Raw genomic sequence first — 24397 nt, 5'->3', positions numbered from 1 at the left:
CTTTATAATCAAGAAAAGGATCTGGCAACGATATTTAGAACATGATTTGTCAATATTAAGGAATGTTAAGGTATACAGACTTCTCAATCAAACATTCTATCATTTCGCCCCGGTGTGTTCGTTAGTAGGAATAGAACACATTTTGCTAAGTCATTATTGCGGAGAGGGACCGTTTTGTTGGACAGTGGTACAACATCAACCATCTTGGAAAATATTTAAACTAGCACTGAACACCTCCATTTATGTACAGCTGACTATAGCTTCTACGATTACCAAATGAGATGACTGTGAGATATGGACTGTGTTGATATAAGTCTGCATTCAAAAGATAGTAGATTCGAATCCCGACGTCGGAAGCCTTGAAGAATATTTTTTACGATTTCCCATTTTCATACCACTTTAAGAAATGCAACGGTAGCATAGCTCCTTATTTGAAATATCGGGGCATGTTGCCCTATAAATGTAGGTCATACTACGAATAGTAACGTACTAGCATAGAATCCTTACGTACAACGTGGAGATAATGATCAATCATGCTCCCTGAGATTAATTAACCAGGATAGTAGCAATATAATCTTCATGACTATTTATTGAGGACTGAAGTAGTCTTTATATGAGAAGTATATGTGAAGTAGAGAGTAGAAAGGCAAATTTGCGTGACGTCAGCTATCACTTTGAGGACCGAATGATCTATCCTTCTCTATTCTACATTTCACAATCTTTCCTTCCTCCTTCCTACTTTCCAGAGAAGTGTGGTTGTCGAGAATTACTCCAGCCATAAAATAGCACTTGCTCATAGATATACTTCACATGAAGTTGAATTTTGGCCCATTAATGCCTAAATTACTTTTCTTTGTTTCTAAAGATATCTTTATTAAAAAATGTTAAAATACATCATCGGTTAGGAAACATGTAGGTTAAGTGTCACAGATTAGCAGATACCCTTCCTCATATGCGGACGTTGGGCGTCAAAGATATCGTCTCCATGGGCGCCCGCAAGGGGGAGGGGGCAAGCACGGAGGGGGCAAGCACCCGTGCTTGCCCCCCCCCCCTGGAATTCTCAAAAGGGTGATGTTCAATTGTTTAATACCATACCAGATGATTTCATAAACTGAACTTACTGACAGTCATCTAGCATCTGTTATAACTGGAAATTTCTATAAACAATTTGATGTTGCTGACGTTATATTGGTTTTTATATTCAAGAAAATTGTTAATGTGCCCGCTCCCTCTGGAAAAGATCCTGCGGGCGCCCATGATCGTCTCCAAACTCCATTGTATTGCATAACAGCAATCATTGTACATCCACTCTCACTTCTTGAGGGACACACTGAAACATTAGGCTATATGCTGAAGGTCATATTGCAATTTTGACAACAGGTTCTGGGGTTTTCTTTATCTCTTACTCATTTTCAAAGAACAGTTGGCTGTTCGATTCTCTCTTACAGACTTTTGCTTTATATCATAGGGATTGGAGATGATTTTAGACACCTCTGTTAGTAAAAACGTTGTCAAAGAACACCATATAACTATTAGGATTGTCCCCACAGTGTATCATATTCAGAAGAAAACGGGATCCTAATAACATACCCTGTCTTTCATCCTCGGTCTGATTCTTTCTACAATACAGATTGAAATGGAAACGGTAACCACTGGATCCACACACGGCCCATAACATGTACCCAAAACAAATAGGCTTGTCTTTGATGAACTATTTCAGGTTACTATGACCGTAGTATATTATATTTGTATCATTTCATCCACCGTTAGATATTCTTCAAACACTCCGAACTGAAATCTTCATTCATCATCTCGATCAGAGGCCGGATCTTGAAGCCCTTTTTTTTTCAATGGACAGATCATTATTGAAAAAGTGAATGGGTCTCTTCAACTCGGAGATATTTATTCTTGGCATTGGTTCCTTGACAATTTCTACACGTAAGTCCACCCTCAGACTAATAAGCTATTTCTGAAGGTATCTGTGGTATTCAGTAAAAAGAATAAACCCTGCAAAATTTCTTAGATCTTGAGTGTTAAGTGTAAACTGTGGGATTTAAGCATTTTCCCTTACATTGTGTTTCAAGTACCTCATCACGAATGAAATACCTCGACCCCGCCGAGAATCGAACCGAGAGCCCCGAGCTCTAATAACTACTCAGTGGTGGAGCTGGACAATTTGATACTGATAGCTGCCGTACATAAAAATACATCCGGTATAAGGAAGTCAGGAAATGCTACTCAAATATGGCAATAAGAAACTATGATAAGATATTATGTCAAGCGCGGTGTTCACAGAACGTAGCTAAAGAAAATTTGTGTGTATAAAGTTTATATTCATTTAAATGGACATGGCTCGCTGCTGCTTCTTTCAATTCACGCCCATAAATTGCAATGGTCAATTTAACCACATGGATGGGTATTTTAAAGTAATATATTTATTTTATTAACTTTCTCTCCCTTAGATAAGTTGTTAGAAACATTTTAACCGCGCCTAACTTCATCCAAATCAGCCAGTCCTAACTGGGCGCAATGTAAAGAAAACGGATGTTTATTTCTCATATATATTGTATGGATTTTACCTGTGTTGAAATGAGGACGGACAACGTATGGTGCAGGATTTTCCTGTGGTATCATCGATCCGAAAATCTTTGGTGGAGGATTTGTCTTTGTAAGAACGGGATTTGCCTGCACTCGTGCTGGGCTGCTTGAAGTTTCAGAACATTCCGTTCGGCATTGTATTAGTATCCTATGAACAGATACTTGTGAGTTCTTTTAAACCGGTAAGTTTAGAAAGAAGTCAGGAAACAAGAGCCGGTGGGACCAATGAAGCAACTAAACTTTTAAAATAGCTCAAGAGTAGGACTGCTTTATACATAAGATCCAGAAAATAAGACCAGTGTTGGAATCCCAACTATTAAAGTCGAATATCTAAAGGATGGTAACGTCTAAGGATATTGTAATGGTGCTTGGTGATTGCTTGGTAAACTGATCTCGCCAGTCTTCCTGCCTAGGCTTTGCCGTTAATATTCTACCGAATGGGAAGGTGTAATAATGGGGTGTGATAGGTGAATGGCATCGTCCAGTTCCTTGGCTTAATGGTCAGCGTCTTGGCCTTCGGTTCAGAGGATCCCGAGTTCAATTCACGACCGGGTCGGGGATTATAGGCTGTCTGGTTAATTCCTTTGGCTTGGGGAGTGGGTGCTTGTGTTTGACTTAATACTCATGTCTTCATATACACACAACATATCACACTACCAACCACAAGAGAAACACTCAATAATGAATAGGGTTGGTGACAGGGTGGGCATCCGGCCATAAAACAGGGCCAACTTCGCACGTGGGACTCGGTTTGCACCGCGACCTCACCAGGGTGTGAGTAAAGCGGGTGAAGAAGAAGAAGATCACCGAGTAGCATCGTTGCTGGCTTCTCAACAAGACGGCCCGGTTCGAATCCTAGCCAATGCATGTAGAATTTGTTAAATGTAAAGTCACCTTCCTGTGGTTCAGATTCCACGTAAAACAGAAGGATCTATGACTGTGATGATGATATCGACTGTCATATAGAACTACAGGATTGCTGATTTTGAAGTTAAAATTCCAGTCAATGTACATGGGATTTTCGAAAGAAAACCATGTCCCTCTTATTGGGATTCTACTAAAACCCTGGAAATCCCCTGGATGTGACCACAAGATTAACACTCACGTAAAACACCAATCTCGCTTTCTTTGCTTGCTTGATTCGTACACCGCTGGATGATATACCTTCAAGTGACCTACCTAATAATCTTGGTTCTTATGACAATGGCCGCGATGGTAGTATTAGTTTTCTTCCTGGCGTTGTTCTTGTAGTCTGGCATGGTCCTCTTGCTGGCACATCATTCTCCATTTAGCTCGATCCAAGGGATATTTGAAGGTAATGATGGCTTTGTTGATATTGTTGTTGTTAATAATAATAATAATAATAATAATAATAATAATAATAATAATAATAATAATAATAATAATAATAATAATAATAATTCAGATTACTCACGTCCCATGTTAACGACGTCTGCCAAATGTTACAACAATAATAAGACAACTTGGTTTATGGAGCACAAAGTTAAATTTCTTCATATTATACGCCATGAGAATTGAACTGTACAGACACTGATCCGCAAAATTTAGCACTGTAGAATAGGCTCTGTAAGGCCTAAGGGTAATTATAGAGTTGCTTTTTAAGTCACCGTTAACGTGAAGCAGTTCGTCAGACGAACTTATCTGAAGAAATATTATGTCTATCACTCATTCATGCCGGTCTGAGTGGCTCAGACGGTTGAGGCACTGGCCTTCTGACTCCAACTTGGCAGGTTCGATCCTGGCTCAGTCCGGTGGTATTTGAAGGTGCTCAAATACGTCAGCCTCGTGTCGGTAGATTTACTGGCACGTAAAAGAACTCCTGCGGGACTAAATTCCGGCACCTCGGCATCTCCGAAAACCGTAAAAGAGTAGTTAGTGGGACGTAAAGCAAGTAACATTATTATTACACTCATTATGCTGGCCCGTGGTGTAGGGGTAGCGTGCCTGTCTCTTACCCGGAGGCCCCGGGTTCAATTCCCGACTATGTCAGGGATTTTTACCTGGACCTGAGGGCCGGTTCGAGGTCCACTCAGCCACCGTGATTAGAATTGAGGAGCTATCTGACGGTGAGATAGCGGCCCTGGTCTAGAAAGCCAAGAATAACGGCCGAGAGGATTCGTCGTGCTGACCACACGACACCTCGTAATCTGAAGGCCTTCGGGCTGGGCAGCGGGCGCTTGGTAGGCCAATGCCCTTCACGGGCTGTAGTGCCATTGGGTTTGTTTTTATCACTCATTCATATTTCTGTTAGGCTCCTTAAAAGCAGCGATGCTCGTAATTCTGCGTTGATTCTCTAAGTTCAATGAGAAGGTACTTTAATAGACATGTTTCTAGATTCCGAAATACTAAATAGTATGTAAGACGTTTCTTGTTGGTTGATTTCACAGGTCACTCCAGAGAAGTAAACACGTAATGGCAGACAGGTTATCGCTCTCTGAGGGAGTTCGCCTTAGCCAATATGAAGTCAATGGCCAGATCGTGACTAGTTTAGAAGATTATCAGAATTTGGACGCCGTGTGCCAAGTGAAATACTGCTGGAGAGTTGTTCGTGAGCTTATTGAGGAATGCAGGTAGGTGTTTATCACAATCAAACAAAATAGCTGCCACGATGTCGTAAAAGTAGCATTGCCTTCCCAAGAACGAGTATTAGACGATGGATTGCAGAGTTTTGCTCGCCTACCTAATACCGGACTGTTGAATATCGCGCGGTTCTTCAGTGCATTGATCACTGAGGGGCATATTCCTAAGTATTATAGTTGTATGAGTTGAGATGCTGTAAAATATATACCTTTTCACCTTTGGAATAGGAAGTTTTGAGGACAGAGGTAGTTTCTTGACTACTTAGCCGAGATGCTAAGGGCACGATAGATTCACTCGGAAGGACGTAGGTTCGATTTCCTGCTAGGAAAGTCGAGTAATTTAGAAACGCGATTTCCTCTTCTGGAAAGGAACATAGAGCAGGTAAGTTCATGGGGGCAAATACAGTTAGGCATACGACAAACTACTGGATCCTACTTGGTGTCGAGGTCGCCTATACAAAAATGAACAATGGATAGAGATTGTTGATTTATCCATCACTAATTTAAATGTAAATGAGGTATCATTTGACTCTTTGATAATCGTGTAGTACAGATTAACAAAGATTTTAAAATGCACCCTAGGAGGAAATTTCGTAAACAAATGCATGTATTATGAAGTGCTACAAGATGTTTGGTATTAGTTGCCGAGTATTTAAGTGTAGTGTGATGCTAAAGTAATGTTTGTTGAACAGCCCAGATTGATCTCTGGTGAGCTGTAGTGTTTAAAGTGTACCGTGTCTCCTGGTGTGGGCTAGAGCAACTTTGTTGCTTTCATCGACCTGTATCAGTCTCATTTTTGTCTCTGACAATATCAAAGTACCGAGCGAGATGGCCGTGAGGTTAGAAGCGCGAAGCTTTGAGCTTGCATTCGGGAGATAGTGAGTTCGAACCCCACTGTCGACAGCCCTGAAGATGGTTTTCCGTGGTTTCCCATTTCCACACCAGGCACATACTGGGACTGCACTTAATTAAGGCCACGGCTGCCTCCTTCCCACTCCTAGCCATTTCCTATCCCATCGCCGGCATAAGACCTATCCGTGTCGGTGCGACGTAAAGCAAAGTGTAACGAAGAATTTAAGCTCCGATAATGGCCGGCCCCGCCTGTCACCTGGCGGCCCCGGGTTCGATTCCCGGCCGAGTCAGGGGTTTTTAATTGTAAATGATTAATATCCCTGGCCTGGGGACTGGGTGTTTGTGACGTCCTTAATCTTCCTTTCCTCACACACAACATTCCACACTACCGCCATTCCAATTACACGCAGGTTCATACAATATGGTACCAGTAGCGGCAAAAGATCCACAAAAAGCTCCAGTAATACTCGGCCTCTTTATCATTATAGGATCAGATAATGCTTCACCTCTATATATGTTGACACCCCTTCAGTCACTCTTTTTCCTAGTCTAATGCGTCTAATTTTCGTCAGTAGTCTTCCAAGATCCAGCCTCTCAAACGCCTTGGATAGTTCAGTAACGATGCAGTCCATTTGACCTCCTGAATCTAAAATATCTGCTAGGGTACAAGTTGAGCCTCACTTGTGTAAACTTTCCTAAAATCGAATTGCCCAACACAGTTGGCCTGCCGACTTAGGAATTGTTTGCCTGTGAGTCTTCGGTCCTACTGTTAAAAGAAACGAGCACCACACGAACTGCGTCATGCAACCGGCACACTGAGGAAACATTTCATCTGTCGACATGTGACAGCTGTGTAACTTGCGCCAACAGTTGCGTGAAAACAGCGATTTGTTAGGAACGTCCAGTTTAGTAGAGAAACCATGAAAGCACTGGAGAAAGTTAAACACCTGATGGCAAGAGGTTTGATAATTCTCTCCATGTAGTCTATCTGTGACCGCTTCAGGATCCATACAGAATCTTGCGGTTCGAGTTCCGTACGGTAATTGTTTTTTCAAGTAATGACGATAAGGTTCGCATACACTGGAAACATACTTTAACTGGAGTCTTACCGGTACCAGAGACACGCCCTCTCCTATGCATCCTTACGACAACCTCGTCTCGTTAATGTGATTACCCCAATGACGATCTTTCCTTATATTAACCTTTGAGTACTTAGTGATCCTCGTTAGGTACTTTCACCCCATAAACACAGTAATTAAAACTGAGAGGAGGTTTCCTCTTGGTGAAACATACAACCTGACTTGCCATTGATGCTTTCACGGCCCGTACTTGTAGACATGATGTCGGTTTTGGGGCTTATGCCCTATCAAGAAAATAAGGTGAAATTCTTTTCGTTTCACAGAGAACTGTGCTCTGCGTTATCAGAAGAAAATCTCGACTGTCCACGAGAAAGGCTTCTTAAACAATGAGATTTTAAAATTTAGACGTTAAATGATACGTTCATTCGTCACCAGATGGCTCCCCGGACGCGGCACAGCGCTAGCGTTCGAACCATCAGCTTCGGTCAGCTTCCGCTTCGAACACTTAGCGCTGTGCCGCGTCCGGTGAGCCATCTGGTGACGAATGAACGTACCATTTCCAATTCTATTATAACGTTCCAGATGTGGAAATACAGTTAATGGAAGGCATCTCCCAAATCCACACAGGCGGTCGTGTCCGGGCCAGGTTTTCTAAGCAAGAATCCCTTCAATTGCTCAGTTTGGTCCCTCGAACTCCAGACTTGAATCCCACTGAATGTATGTTTGTGGGGAAGGTGTAAACGCCATATAAAGAAATACTGGCCTCATCCTCCCCCGCGTTCGCATGATGCTTTGTGAGGCGTTATATTAGACGCATAGGTGGAGACTGCCCTCGACGAGGAATTCTTTAGGAAGCTTGTTGAGTCAATGCCACGTCGGCTCCAACAAGTTGTTCAAGCCGATGGATATTTGACGAGGTATTAAACAATGTCTACAGTAAAACAGTCCTTTGCAACATTAACAATTAAAACCGCAATGCCAGATTTCGCAAGGAATAAACATACACACGTACTTGGTTAATGCAACACTCTAAAAGTGTTGTTTAAAGCAATGCTTAGAGTAGAACTCGAATCCCGTTTCTCAGCTTGGCGAGCAGGTTATGCTTTCTCGGAGGTAACTGGAACTCGCATGAACGCGCTTCATATTGTAAGGGTATTCCCCATTGGGCATGGCACGTAACATGTTTACACTTCTACAACGGCTCATCGAAAGGCCTGGTGTGAAAATGCAAAGCCACGGAAAACCATCTTCAGGGCTGCCGACAGTGGGGCTCAAACCCACTATCCCCCGAATGCAAGCTCACAGCTGCACGCCCCTAACCGCACGACCAATTAACTCGGCGTGAAGTACTAAGTTACCCAGGCTTGTTTGAACACAGCCTAGTATGAGCTAAGCATAGCAATGTTTCATTTGATTGATCAAGCGCATCCAAGAGCTGGTACCTTAGTTGTCCTAAAAACAATATCCGGGAAATTCCCTTTACTCGAACAGTGAATGTACTGCGCTACGCTGATTGAGGTTATGTAATACGAGAGGAGACAATGTTCTGATACCCTGAGGCTCCGAGAAGAATATAGAGCGAACTTCAATTGGAAGCACAGACATATAGATTTAGACTGGCAATGAACAGCAGGATTCTGAAGCCGGAAGCGTGCGGCTGCCGCCATCTTACGTCACTGCATTATCCCGATGCATTAATGTAAAATAGTAGCCGAAACTAGACAGGAGATAATTAAAATAATTTATTTTACTGTTAAAGAAAGGAGATATTGGTATATCAATTTACAAATGTTTAAAAATCGCCATCCTCTTAAGACCGATCTATGGTCAGCTCTGCTTCCATTCAATTCTCTTACAGCATGATTCACACGTATTTTCAAGAACAGTGATGAAATTATATGTATCCGTTGGGTTTAGATCTAACGCATGTGAACTTAACCTTGAAAAGAAATTTCTTTCATACAAAGGAGTTGTGGCTTCATTAGGTAAGCTCCCTTTCATGACTGAGCTTAACCCATTACATGTATTCTCTCTAAAACACATCTCAGTAAGCTTTCACACATGAACAGCATATTTTGTAGAAACATAGAGATTGCCCCTATTCTTCAAAGAAATGAATGGATAAGGATTTTCTTTTTGTACAGCTGCTTTCTTACAAGTATCATATTGTATAGAACTGACTAACATCTTTACCACAAATCGTGAGAAATATTAAATAATATTCTGTGATAATAAACCTAACACCTATCGATTTATGCAAGTTTACTAATACTTCCACTCTAATTTTAACAGTAATTTTAATATCCTTACAACATGTCCTTAAAGAGCAGAAGAAATCAAGACCACTATTATTGAATTACTAATACAACCAAAACTAGAACTCAACCTATAACCAAGTGTTGCAGTAACATTATTATTATTATTATTATTATTATTATTATTATTATTATTATTATTATTATTATTATTATTATTATTATTATTATTATTATTATTATTATTATTACATCCATTTAGGAAGGCTCGGCTTGTGCCGGTAAAATAATGCAATGGGCTGACTCGGCCTAAGCAAGGAGTCCTCCTCTTGATTATAAAACTATACAGATATACACACATATTTACAACATATTATTATTATTATTAATATTATTATTATTATTATTATTATTATTATTATTATTATTATTATTATTCTGCACTCCATCACAAGGGGGCTAACGCCAACAAGTATACATCGAAGGGAAGTGATCTCTGTATCCTACATAATTAAGCAACTTTAATAAATTTAATAGCTTTAATAACTAGACAACAAGTGTACTTGAGCACGTGTGAGCCACTTACCGGTGTATTGAAACTCCTGTTCCTTCGTTCTTCTTTCTGGTGAATAGGAAAAACCACACCCAAACACTACCCAGGATTTCATCATTCTATCATACAGTAGTTTGCCAAAAATAAAAGTGAAATGTGCATAAAAACAACATAAACCAAAACTGCACGTAACACAGTAATATGTATGTTTACAGTGGACCTGTAGTGATGTAAGATGGCGGCGGCCGCAAGTTTCCGGCTTCACTAGCACCAATGCTACAAGGTACAGCGCTGCCAGTCTATTTACTATATGTCTGTGGTTGGAAGTGAATGGATCTTGTGAATTTAAGGGTACTGCTATTTATTAAACTGATCGATACATGGTTATGTATTTAAAAGCTTGCTGGCATATGCAGTAGATCAATGTGATTTTTAATGTAACGCTGGCTGTGTTGTGTACTCTTTAGAGGCGATCATTTTATAGTCCGAAGTTAGTGCGAACGAATTCCAGCGCAGTTAGTTGTCATTGAAATGTGCTTAAATGAGAAAAAATCCGTGTCAATGTACTTACTGGTACACAGCCCCTTTATGGCAACATACCGACTTTAAAAAATATACAGTAATAAATTAAAGGGACCTTCAGAACACAATTTTATTCCCCGATATTAGGTTGTCGTTCTTTCCTCTTTTTATTTGCTAGTGGTTTAGCGTTATAGGCCTACTAATACATCGAATATTTTCGGCAACGGAAGGAGGTGACAGGGCTTCGGTTAGAAATGCAGCGTCTGTGGGCTTGAGGTACATCCTCAGCATTTAGCTGGAAGGATTCTCCGTCAGGCAGTCGAAAAATTTAAAAAGCGAGTTTTCCACTTCCGGAGGTGTACACGGCCCTAAGGTTAATTCTTGGGCGCAAAGATGGCGGAGCGTAGAGTTAACCACCCTACCCATCCAAGTGCCGGGGTTACTGATACCTTCCACACCTCCATGGCTTTCATGGTGCGGAAATGGGAAATCACGAGGAAACATTTTCAGGGCTGCCAATAGTGGGATTCGAACACAACACCTCCCGAATGCAAGCTCAAAGCTACGTGACCTGAACTGTATAGCCGACTCGCTCGGTATATTTGGTTTCATATAGGCGGAATTACTATGCAAGCCTAGTAAAACGCTATTGATCTTCCGATTTTCTTCCGCTATTGATCCTTCAAATCCTTTTATTATTATTATTATTATTATTATTATTATTATTATTATTATTATTATTATTATTATTATTATTATTATTATTATTATTAACAGGAAATGACATCCATAGACCATTCAGTTATCAAGAGTCAATCTACTTTTCAGTACGTTCTTCATAATACTGCAGGTTTCTAAAACCACAAGCTTCTGCATCTCAACGTAGCTGATGAAACCTGTCACACAGCTAGTGGGGAATTGGTTTATTCTTATTCTTATTCTTATTCTTATTCTTATTCTTCTTCTTATTATTATTATTATTATTTTACAATTGCCTTTACGTCGCACCGACACAGATGGGTCTTATGGCGACGATGGGATAGGAAATGCCTAGGAGTGGGAACGAAGCGGGCGTGGCCTTAATTAAGGAACAGCCCCAACATTTGTCTGGTGTGAAAATGGGAAACCACAAGAAACCAATTTTTAGGGCTTCCAACAGTGGGGTTCGAACCCACTATCTTCCGGATGCAAGCTCACAGCGGCTAACTCGGCCGGATTATTATTATTATTATTATTATTATTATTATTATTAGTAGTAGTAGTAGTAGTAGTAGTAGTATTTAGCTGCTTCTGGGTATCAATGGTAGAGTGATGGTTGCCGGATTCCATGACCGTAGGTCCAACCCTACTGAGGTAACTGGATTTCGAAAGGGTGGATTTCCTAGTCCATTCCGTACTCCATTTCGTACGATGTCGGCATGTAAACGATCTCTGCTGACACATTTGTTGTATACCCGACCAAATGAACGAAAAATTATCCTTATTTATCTAAACAGGGAACGGTTTTTCTGTCATCTGTTAGAAAGCAGAACTTCTAAATCGGCACGCACGCAGCGTAAATGTCGTCAGGTCGAAATGCCTGCACACAGTATCAGAATTTCTACAATTATTATTATTATTATTATTATTATTATTATTATTATTATTATTATTATTATTATTAAGTTATGATCTTCATTTCCGTGTTGACGTTTAACCAATAATGTAGAGGTTGAGGGATGTTCCACCATTCAACACATTGCAACAATTTATTAAATTATAAGAAGACCGGTTTCGACTCCCATGCAGTCATCATCAGTTCTTGGTGAAAATTAAATTAAGGGGAATCCGATAACAATCATCATAACAAAAAATCCATGCACCTATAGGTGGTTGCATGGAAATACATCATTGAGTTGATAGATATTACCTTGAAATGCAACACACACTTGGCAAGGAGAACTTGGAGCTTAGAAAGTTCCCAGTTCTGGCTCTAACAGTCTTGTGTTCATAGAACACGGAACACTGGAATTACATGTACTGGATTGAAAATAATTACAAAACACAATAAGGACACTTATAATGGTGTGGAAAACTTGGCTCTCTAAGAGCATTCTTGGATTTGACAGTCCTGTTTCTGTCTGAAAAAGACTGGATGAAATACACACAATGAAGCAAAATGTATAAAGACATAGATCTAGTCTAAACTGTCGCGCGATCATGTACACGGAACACTGGGAACACTTGTATTGTTTGATAACACACTCGTTCAAATGAAAACACTTATAACCATATGAAATATTGGCGTTACAGGAACGTTTATGGGTTTGACTGTCCTGCTTCCCTTGACTAAACTAGTGAAATAAATATACTTTGAATGTTAAAAGATAAACTACTTGGTATTTAAAGCTCTGGTTTTGGTTTCAAAAATTGTCATGTGTTCGTGGAACACAGAATAAATAGAACTGCTGGTCCTGCTTCTGTCTACTGGAAATTAATGCATTAGCGCAGTTGAAATTAATTGATTGAAAGTTTATACACCAATGCGAAACACTTAGCACTTATTATTAGCAGGAAATGATCGTAATAGACCATTCAAGTGATCTAGAGCCAGTATATTACCAGTGGTATATACATTTTCTGTGTCTTCTGTATAAGGAAGGCAGTCTTACTCACCATCATGGTAGTTAGGCTCGAGCAGCCTCAGGAAGGGTGCTCCTCTCTTGCCCCACTCAGGATGTCGCACGTTGTTGCAGGAGCCATCAGCAGTTCTGTACTTGGTGGGGGTGCAGGCTGTCACTTGGAGTGGTGGTGGACACGGCGCCTTCCCATCTTCACCCAACCTACGGAACAACACCGCCAGGAATGTTAGAGTAGTTGAAGTAATCTTTATGACACAATCATCGGTATAGACTATACTGTATTAAGGCCACGGCCGCTTCCTTCCAACTCCTTGGCCTTTCCTATCCCATCGTCGCCATAAGACCTATCTGTGTCGGTGCGACGTAAAGCCCCTAGCAAAAAAAAAAAAAAATAGACTATACTGTATTTAAAACGTACAGTGCCTTAGCCCATGGCTCCAAAGAACAATTCGGTGTAAGATACCAGGAATTTAACCAATCAACATCTGTCTATCACGACAATTTTATTGTTTTCATGTTAACACTTTAATTTTATTACACCTACGCGCAGTTATTTTTATATAAATTGATAGAATAGCGCACTGGAACATCGTCAGTAACAGGCTACATTTGGCCAGAGGGCACAGTTACCAGGATATCACTATTATTCTGATGAAGCTGACAGCCAACATATTGGGAGACTGCGGCCCAAGGTGTTTGCATGCAAAAGTAAAACAGTATATGTCCGTACTGAACGTTTCGTTGTCTATATAGTCAATGCATAACTATGTAATGTATTTGATTTCTTTTATATTTATTCACTTGTATTATTATTACTGCCCGCGTCCATGGCTAAATGGTTAGCGTGCTGGCATTGGTCTAGAGGGCCCCGTGTTCAATCCCTCGCCGGGTCGGGAATTTTAACTTTCATTGGTTAATTCCGATGGCTCGGAGGCTGGGTTTATGTGCCGTCTTCATCACTAGAATGCATAATAGGTAGGACCCCAATCTCATGGACGCGCAGGTCGCCTATACGGCGTCAGCTCGAAAGACCTGCAACAGGCCTCTTCGGAGGTCACACGCCATTATTATTATTATTATTATTATTATTATTATTATTATTATTATTATTATTATTATTATTATTATTATTATTAATTTAATTTTGTAGTTATTCGCTAAATACTCAAACTAAACAAATCTCGAGCTCCAAATGCTCACCAGATACATCCTGGAGCTTTCATTATATTACCGGTACTGCCAATATTATTCACCACAACTTTTAATTTAACAATGATCTTGCTTAGTGTCAGTAAGAATCGCAATATAATATAAAACCAACTAGTGATGAAAATTAAATGGCGTACCGTATGGCTTTTAGTGGCGGGAGTGTCCGAGGACAAGTTCGGCTCGCCAGATGCAGGTCTTTTGATTTGACTCCCGTAGGCGACCTGCGCGTCGACATGAGGATGAAATGACGATGAAGACGAACATAAACCCAGCACCCGTGCCAGAGAAATAAACCAATTATGGTTAAAATTCCCGAATCTGCCGGGAATCGAACCTGGGACCCCTCTGACCAAAGAAGGCCAGCACACCAACCATTTAGCCATGGAGCCGGACACAAGTAGTGATAACCACGCGATATAAATAATATTTGATTATATCAAACATATAGTACCTTAATAGTGCGAGTTACCTTATCTGTTAAACTCCATCCTCGTTCCAAAACATTCAAAATATCGTCGTACAAGACATGAAAGTTAAGTGTAATCAACTTCCATGAGAACTACAACTGCCTTTTAACTAATCTAGTGAAGATACATGAGTTTTTTTATGGGAGACCCAAGGACATATTCTAAAATAAGGATATTCATACGCATTGCAAGAGTCTGTGAAAAAACTTTGGGGCACCAAAAACAAAACAAACTCCATGGCGCAACAGCTCCGAAGGACCGTGGCTTACCAAGCGACCGCTGCTCACCCCGAAGGCCTGCAGATTATGAGGTGTCATGTGATCAGCACGACGAATCCTCTCGGCCGTTATTCTTGGCTTTGTAGACCGGGACCGCTATCTTACCGTCAGATAGCTCCTAAAGTGAAATCACGTAGGTTGAGTGAACTTCGAACCATCCCTCAGATCCAGGTAAAAAGCCCTGACCGGGTGAGAGGCAAGCACGCTACCCCTATACCGTGCACCGGCCCTTCCACGCAATATACAAATATGAATTATATGCATTGAGACGCTTGTGTTATGTAAACTGCATTACTGAAATATTAAGATTCTGGTGAGGAACAAAGAAATTACAGAAGGCAACCAAGTCATCAATTCGTTCCAATTTTTCGTTAAAGTACAGTACAGAACTCGTGTCACAACATGTTACGAGGCACTTTTCTGGTTAAATATGAAATAAATGAGATATATACTCACTACTGCACTCGTGTCGGACTTAAAAATTAAGTAACTCCGCAGCATCTTTCCCTTGAACTTAGTTATTCTTCTCCAGCTATCAGAACTACTTGCAAGAAGTCATATATCAGTGCACAATCAATCATTCCTTTGGTCTATTCCTAGATTATTGAATTCACTCTCTTTAAGAGTTTTATACTGTACTTCATAAAATTTGCCTCTTTTAAGCGATCTTGTCGATGTTTCCTTTCAGGTGCAATACGACTATACAGATTAATACACTAGTATGGATATTTATGTAAATGGGAGCATTAATAACATATCGTATCCATTAAGTCATACCAGGCGAGTTGGCCGTGCGGTTAGGATCGTGCAGCTGTGAGCTCGCATCCGGGAGATAGTGGGTTCGAACCCCACTGTCGGCAGCCCTGAAGATGATTTTTCGTGGTTTCCCATTTTCACACCAGGCAAATGCTGAGGCCGTACCTTAATTAAGGCCACGGCCGCTTCCTCCCCATTCCTAGGCCTTTCCTGCCCCATCGTCGCAATAAGACCTATCTGTGTCGGTGCGACGTAAAGCAACTAGCATTAATTCATGTCAGTATTTAACAGCACTCTTACAGGTAATGGCTATGAGCGATTACATAACTCTGGAACTGTGGAAAATAATGTTACTTGTTGTTATTATCATTATTATCGACTCCATTACCCATAGTCATCCCGTTAGAGATTTGTAAACACCATATCGTATTGCCCGTCTTTACTGGGCACTAAGTGTGTTTGTTTGTTTGTTGTTTGAAGGGGCCTAACCTCTACGGTCATCGGCCCACACTGAGTGTTTAATAATAATAATAATAATAATAATAATAATAATAATAATAATAATAATAATAATAATAATAATAATAAATAATAATAATAATAATAATAATAATAATGATAATAATAATAATAATAATAATAATATCCGCCTCTGTGGTGTAGTGGTTAGCGTGATTAGCTGCCACTCCCGGAGGCCCGGGTTCGATTCCCGGATTTTCCACGAAATTTGAAAAGTGGTACGAGGGCTGGAACGGGGTCCACTCAGCCTCGGGAGTCAACTTGAGTAGAGGGGATTCGATTCCCACCTCAGCCACCCTAGAAGTTTCCCACTTTTCCAGGCAAATACCGGGATGGTACCTAACTCAAGGCCATGGCCGCTTCCTTCCCTCTTCCTTGTCTATCCCTTCCAGTCTTCCCATCCCCGCACAAGGCCCCTGCTCAGCATAACAGGTGAGGCCGTCTGGGTGAGGTACTGGTCCCCAGTTGTATCCACCGACCCAAATTCTCACGCTCCAGGACACTGCCCTTGAGGCGGTAGAGGTGGAATCCCTCACTCAGTCCGAGGGAGAAACCAACCCTGGAGGGCAAACGGATTAAGAAAGAAAGAAAGAAAGAAAGAAAGAAAGAAAGAAAGAAAGAAAGAAAGAAAGATAATAATCATCGTGGGTGGGAGCCGTAATTTCAATGGAAATAAATAAGTAAATGAATGAATGAATGAATGAATGAATGAATGAATGAATGAATGAATGAATGAATGTTCGGAAAGTTATTCTCCGGAAAAGAATAAGTTATAAACATGCGAAGAATGCTAGTCGCTCGCACTAAAAGAATTGTTGATGCTATATACGACTCGACCAGTGAAACTGGGATCTACTCAGATGGCAATTCGTTAGTTTACAGTATGGTAGATAGATAGATAGATAGATAGATAGATATATAGATCTAATAGTCACTTGTAAACACTTGTCTTTCGGACTACGCTACTTAATTAAAGCATGCACATGTGTTGCGGTGGGTTCCTGTTAGGAATTTCTTTGTTGTTGATTGAGGCAATTTTTTCCATACGATCATAAAAATATTATGTTGCTTATAAGTTTACGTAGCTCTATGGAATGCTATTCACAAACTTGCTGTCTGGTTATGCTTCATAGACTACACGTTCATAATATTAGGCATGGAGAAAAACACATCAGAATTTATGAGCTATTTCACCTTAATGAAACACAGTAATAACGTATCATGTATAATGAGACAGGAATCTAACGGATGACTTTCCTTTCTGGATGCTCTCATTATTAGGAAACAAGATGGACGCCTGTCCCACATGGTCTGGCTGAATAGTGAGCATCGAGACTTTCAGTTAAGAGGGTGTCGGGTTTGATTCCCGGCTGGGTCGAGACTTTTGTCAGCGTTTGTCTGACACGAAAACTGGGTGTCTGTGTCTATCCCAAAACACTCCACTATACGCAATAGTGAATGAATCCCTCCACATAGATTTGGCATCAGGAAGGGCATGCAGCCGTAAAACAGGTCCAAGTCCGTGCGTGTGAGTGTGTGTGTGAGTGAGAGAGAGACAGTTCTCATCCGCGACCCTACTAGAATGTGGAAAAGTGGCGGAAGAAGAAGAAGGTTTGATTAACTAGGGATGGTTTCTCGATATTTTCTATACTTTACTCTCGAAAATCAAGGGGTATCGATATCGGACAATACTACTGCAGACGAGTTCGATACTTTTCCGATACTACGTTAAAACCAAACCAACCCCATGGCACTACAGCCCTTGAAGGGCCTTGGCCTACCAAGCGATCGCTGCTCAGCCCGCAGGCCTGCAGATTACGAGGTGCGTGTGATCAGCTTGACGAATCCTCTCGGCCATTATTCTTGGCTTTCTAGACCGGAACCGCTATCTCACCGTCAGATAGCTCCCCAATTCTAATCACGTAGGCTGAATGGACCTCGAACCAGCCCTCAGGTCCAGGTAAACATCCCTGACCTAGCCGGGAATCGAAGCCGGGGCCTCCGGGTAAGAGGCAGGCACGCTACCCCTACACCACGGGGCCGGCTTTGATTTTAGATTACTATTTAAAAATTTCAAGTCAGTTGTTATTTTGCAGTGACATAAGCTGGTGCGTTTCGTAATCCGTCACTTTCGGATAAGCTGAGTGAAGTGTGGAACTATTTCCAGTCGGATCCTGTCAGTAATAACCGTGCCATTTGGCGCATTTGTAAAAGTAGCTTCTCGCGAGAGGAAGTTCTCACAAGACTAGAAACGTGAAGAAGCATGTCATGTCTCTGCATAAAATTGATTTTACTGAACATTTCAACAAAAATATGCCAAGTAGTGAAGGTGTAACAAGTGAAGAAATGGCAGTGGAAGAGTCTGTGCCCTTTCATTCCATTTCGAAGTCATTGTCTTCTTCATCATCATCAGCGTCATCACAGTACTCAAATACTCTTCAGCCTGCTTTCACATATTTTCTGGACGGTAAATACAAATTTAAACAGGGAGATAATAGATGGAAGGTAATTACCAGGAAAATAGTCGACATGGTATGCTTCGGCAGCCAGCCACTTAACATTGTAGAAGATAAAGGACTTAACCAGTTTTTCCGGCACGTTGGACCTGGATGTACTATACCTACTCGTAAACACATATCAAATGACATCCTCCCAGAACTGTATCAGAAAGCAGAGTAAAAATTGGGATCCGAAATGCAAATAGCATTGCTGTTCCGGCAGATTTGTGGACATCAACAGCACATGACAACTGTTCACTTTGTAGGCCAGGACTACACATTACAGCATATATGCAATGGAATGATACCATTTGAAGAAGTGATACACGTGTGGAAATATTACTAATTAATTGAAGAAGATATTAGAAACTTGGAGGTTAATGGATAAAATAGTGGCTGTGATTCATGGCAGGGGTGGTAATGTAGTAATCGACAACGACTCTTTAAACATTTTGGAGAAAGCCATTTTCACCGTAAGTTGTTCTACACTCGCAGTGTGTAAAACTCACAGTGTTCCCCATTGTTAACAGTGTCGTGTCTCATCGTCAGAAGCCATCACACAGTGGAACAGGAATTGTGACAGTAAGACAGTCATTGCTGGATGAAATTAATATGCAGTACAACAATAGAACATAACGAAATATGTTGCACCACAACGTTGTTACACCTCCGAGATTTTTGCAGTTCGACTGCTCTCACTCCTGTTACAGCCAAGCTGCTGCAACATGCTAATCAGCAGGTGTGTCTTGAATCTTCAAATGAAGATGTAAGATTGTAATTCCATTTTAATATGCTGTGTATTTAAATCTTTCTTTCTTTCTGTCTTTCTTTCTTAATTCGTTTACCCTCCAGGGTTGGTTTCTCCCTCGGACTCAGCGAGGGATCCCACCTCTACCTCCTCAAGGGCAGTGTCCTGGAGCGTGAGACTTTGGGTCGTGAGGATACATTGGGGTGGAGGACCAGTGCCTCGTCCAGGTGGCCTCATCTGTTATGCTGGTCAGGGGCCTTGTGGAGGGATGAGAAGTTCGGGAGGGATATACAAGGAAGAGGGAAGAAGCGGCCGTGGCCTTAAGTTAGGTACCATCCCGGCATTTGTCTGGTGGAGAAGTGGGAAACCACGGCAAACCACTTCGAGGATGGCTGAGGTGGGAACTGAAACCACCTTTACTCACTTGACCTCGCGAGGCTGAATGGATTCCGTTCCAGCCCTCGTACCACTTTTCAAATTTCGTGGCGGAGCCGGGAATCAAACCCGGGCCTCTTGCGGGATGGCAGCTATTAACATTAACCTCTACACCACAAGAGGCGGTACTGTATTTTAAACATTGGAGAAATTATAGGTTGCATTTAAATACTGGATAAAAATAGTATAGTAAAGTTTTTGACATTTTTATTCAGATGATCCATTATTCGAAGCCCGTTAAACTGCCTGGTACGTAGTGCTTGTACAGCAGCTTCGTTCACCAGTATCCGACCGTGCGACATGTATTTACGGATGGTTCTAAGATCGGGGAAAATGTAGGATGCTCTTTTGTCTCCCATGATATTAGCACGAAGATCTCGCTTCCCAATGTGTGTAGCGTGTATACTGCGGAGCTTTTCGCCATATTAGAAGCTCTGCAGTCTGCACTGGGTGACGAAGGAGACCTAGTTTGGCGGTCGTCTTTCCGGCCTCCATGGAAAGAGGCGGTAGTTTTATGTAGGCTGAGGATAGGTCATGTAAGATTTACGCACTCTTACCCCCTGAAGAGGGAAGACATCCCCCTTCCTCCCTAGTGTATTCTTGTGGTGCTGAATTCACCGTGGCCCACATCCTCGCAGAGTGTTCCGATCTCTCCGGCCTAAGACGGAGCCTCGGACTGCAGGATACACTCGAACTCATTCTAGCCGATGACGGAAATACTGCTGATCCCGTCGTTCACATATTCACTTTACGTGTGAGAGTGGATTAATCAAGAGGTCCTAAATTTCAAGTTTTGAGTGTACTTTTCGGCTTAAAATGATATTATTATTATTATTATTATTATTGAAAATGAAAACCTACACCCTGTTATCCAGTCTGGAATGAATGAAACAGATATAGGCTATTAGTACAATGGGGTCGCCACTCCCAAGGTGATTATTAATGACTGGTAAATGCTATGAAATGAGAATGGAGAGTGTTGCTGGAATGAAAGATGACAGGGAAAACCGGAGTACCCGGAGAAAAACCTGTCCCGCTTCCGCTTTTGTCCAGCACAAATCTCACATGGAGTGACCGGGATTTGAACCACGGTATCCAGCGGTGAGAGGTCGACGCGCTGCCGTCTGAGCCACGGAGGCTCCTTATTATTATTATTATTATTATTATTATTATTATTTAAAATTCATTTTCGAATTCCTCCGTTCAATGAAATAGTTTACATTCATTTTCATGTTTATTTCAACTTATTTGTTCAGAGAAGATGGTTACCTAGTCGTACTTATTCTTAAAACTCAATCACCACTACCATCTGATGCAGCAAATCCATTGTCGTTTAACGCTTCTGAAGATGAAATCGCCTCATACCTGAAAGACGATCTGTTATTTCCCTCCCTTTCAAGTGTTATTATTTATTTTTTTTGCGATTGTTGGAAAACAAATACAAAGTTTCCAGAGCTGTGAAAACAAACTCTGAAATATTTATGGATAGCCCTTGTAATAATATTTTGAGAGACTTTCTAGCACAGCAGGACTCATATGTGCCAGAAAAAGAAGAAGGCTCGAACCCAAAAGAGTGAGAATGCTTGTATTTTAACAAAAAAGTATATGTTAAAAGTATTCGATACTAACTTATTTAAAAATAAAAAATAAAATGAATAATAAAACAGTATCTTAGCTACTAACTAGAAATGTAATATATTTTAATTTAATTTAGTTATACAAATATTGAAGTGTTAACATAACAGTGCGTATTTAATACATAATATTGTATTTAGGAACGTGTATTTTACTATTTTATCTGAAGAATGGAAGTATCGGAGTATCGACTATCGAGACAAAAAGCATTGTATCGAGTATCGATAAAAACTGATATCGACCCTTATCTAATATTAACCGAATGCTACTTGTCTCCATTGTTGATTCAATAAAACAGGATCACTTATTTCGAACAACAATAATAATAATTTTATGTCCCAGTAAATACTTTTACGGTATTCAAAGACTCTGAGCTGCCTAAATTTTAACCCGCAAGTTTTCTTCAACGTGCCGGTAAATCTACTAACACGAGGCTGGTGTATTGCGTATCTTCAAACGGACTGAGTCGGGATGAAACCTGTTAACTGTGGCTTAGAAAGTTATCATTCAACCGTTTGACCAATTCAGTCCACTTAATTCAAAGTCGCCAACTGCATTTGCTAGGAATACATCAGGAAACGGTCAAATTTTGACACGGCTTAAAAATCCGAAAGTCTGCTTCTGTAGATTGCTTACCTGATCGGTACAGCAAACTTGCACATGATCTTAAAACTTTGACATCTCGTTTAATTGAACTATATTAATGAAAATGTCTGTTTTGTTGAATAGACGAATACCTAACAGCTGAAGCCTGCACAAGAAAATATCTGCATAATCACGTTCCTCCTAAAACAAATAGTTTTCATGAAAACATCATACGTACAGCACGTTTTTTTTTTCTGTAACAACGAAATGACACACACATGCAAGTCAAGTATCAACTACCAAGGAATTAATATTGCACGTCATTGTTTTATTAATACCACAAATATTTATAATATATATATAATTTACTTCTGTTAATATTTTTTTGCTAGTGGCTTTACGTCCCACCGACACAGACAGGTCTTATGGCGACGATGGGACAGGAAAGGAGTAGGTGTTGGAAGGAAGCGGCTGTAGCCTTAATTAAGGTACAGTCCCAGCATTTGCCTGGTGTGAAAATGAGAAACCACAGAAAACCATCTTCAGGGCTGCCAACAGTGGGGTTCGAACTCACTATCTTCCGGATGCAAGCTCACAGCCGTGGGCCCCTTACCACACGGCCAACTCACCCGGTTGTTAATATTAATACGTTAATACGTTAATCTTAATACGTATATTTATTTGAGCCTCCGCGGCTCAGACAGCAGTGGCGTCGGCCTCTCATCGCTGGATATCGTGGTTCAAATGCCGGTCACTTCATGTGAGATTTGTGCTGGACAAAGCGGAGGCGGGACAGATTTTTCTCCGGGTACTCCGGTTTTCCCTGTCATCGTTCATTCCAGCAACACTCTCCATTCTCATTTCATAGCATCTGAAAATGAAAATCTACAACCTGTTTTCCATTCATTGACCGGGTCAGGGATGTAATGAATGAATCAGATTTAGGCTATTATTACAATGGGGTCGCCACTCCCAAGGTGATTATTAATTACTGATAAATGCTATGAAATGAAAATGGAGAGTGTTGCTGGAATGAAAGATGACAGGGAAAACCGGAGTACTCGGAGAAAAACCTGTCCCGCCTCCGCTTTGTCCAGCACAAATCTCACATGGCGTGACCGGGATTTGAACCACGGTATCCAGCGGTGAGAGGCCGACGCGCTGCCATCTGAGCCACGGAGGATTTTTCATAGCGTCTATCAGTCATTAATAAATCACTTTGGGAGTGGCAACCCCATCGTACTAATAGCCTATATATGATTCATTCATTACATCCCTGACCCGGTCACTGACTGGAAAACTAGGTTATAGGTTTTCATTTTCACGTATATTTATTTGCACCAAGTGTACACTGGGAAACGTACGCAACCCATTATGCACTGGTGAGAGGCGGTCATGTTTAATAACGTCGCATAGTGAGGAAATGTTCAAAGAAATAAACGAAACACATGTACTACAAATAAACGGGCTTATCTCTTACACTCTGAAGTTATCCTTAACAGTCGTTTATAGCAGCTATGAGCACCGCAGTGTACACGCATACGCTGTACGGCTATTAATAACGCTGTCTTCCCTTTTGACCAAGTAGGTCCTCTGAGAAAACGCATTCTATTATTATTATTATTATTATTATTATTATTATTATTATTATTATTATTATTATTATTGTTATAATATATTTTTTACAATTTTCTTTACATCGCACCGGCACAGATAGGTCTTATGGCGACGATGGTATGGGAAATGAATAGGAGTGGGATAGGAGTGGGAAGAAGGTGGCCATGGCCTTAATTAAGGTACAGCCATAGCATTTGCCTGGTGTGAAAATGGGAAACCACGGCAAACCGTCTTCAGGGCTGGCAACAGTGGGGTTCGAACCACTATCTTCCGAATGCAAGCTCACAGCTGCGCGCCCCCAGCCGCATGACCAACTCGATCGGTGGGTAAAAAAAGGAAGTAAAATCCTATGTAATTCGAGATAACCATTGCATTGCCGCTTTTAGAGTGCAGGGGAAGATTAGGCAACCCATTAAACACTAGCGATAGGCGGTATTGTCTACTGACATCGTATGGTGAGGGAACAAATTGACGTTACGTAAAAAGTTTTGACCATGAAAAGTAGGATGAGGAAGTTGTATATTGGGAGACTGAGACTTATAAATGAGATAAATATCAGCATCATCTAGG

General features: G+C 40.9%; 1 protein-coding gene across 1 annotated transcript in view; it reads right to left on the bottom strand.

Annotated features, from left to right (window-relative positions):
- Positions 1–24397, bottom strand: part of LOC136875911 (uncharacterized) — a 469584-nt gene that overhangs the window by 241839 nt on the left and 203348 nt on the right. Inside the window, exon 4 of the mRNA XM_068228250.1 lies at positions 13115–13281. Within this exon, the coding sequence (XP_068084351.1) occupies positions 13115–13281 (167 nt within the window). The remainder of the gene's footprint in view (positions 1–13114; positions 13282–24397) is intronic.

The sequence above is a fragment of the Anabrus simplex genome, chromosome 6 (assembly GCF_040414725.1).
Source record: "Anabrus simplex isolate iqAnaSimp1 chromosome 6, ASM4041472v1, whole genome shotgun sequence".
NCBI classification, from domain to species: domain Eukaryota; kingdom Metazoa; phylum Arthropoda; class Insecta; order Orthoptera; family Tettigoniidae; genus Anabrus; species Anabrus simplex.
The sequence above is the reverse complement of the archived record's forward strand: the minus strand, read 5'-3'. Positions and strand labels throughout refer to the sequence as shown.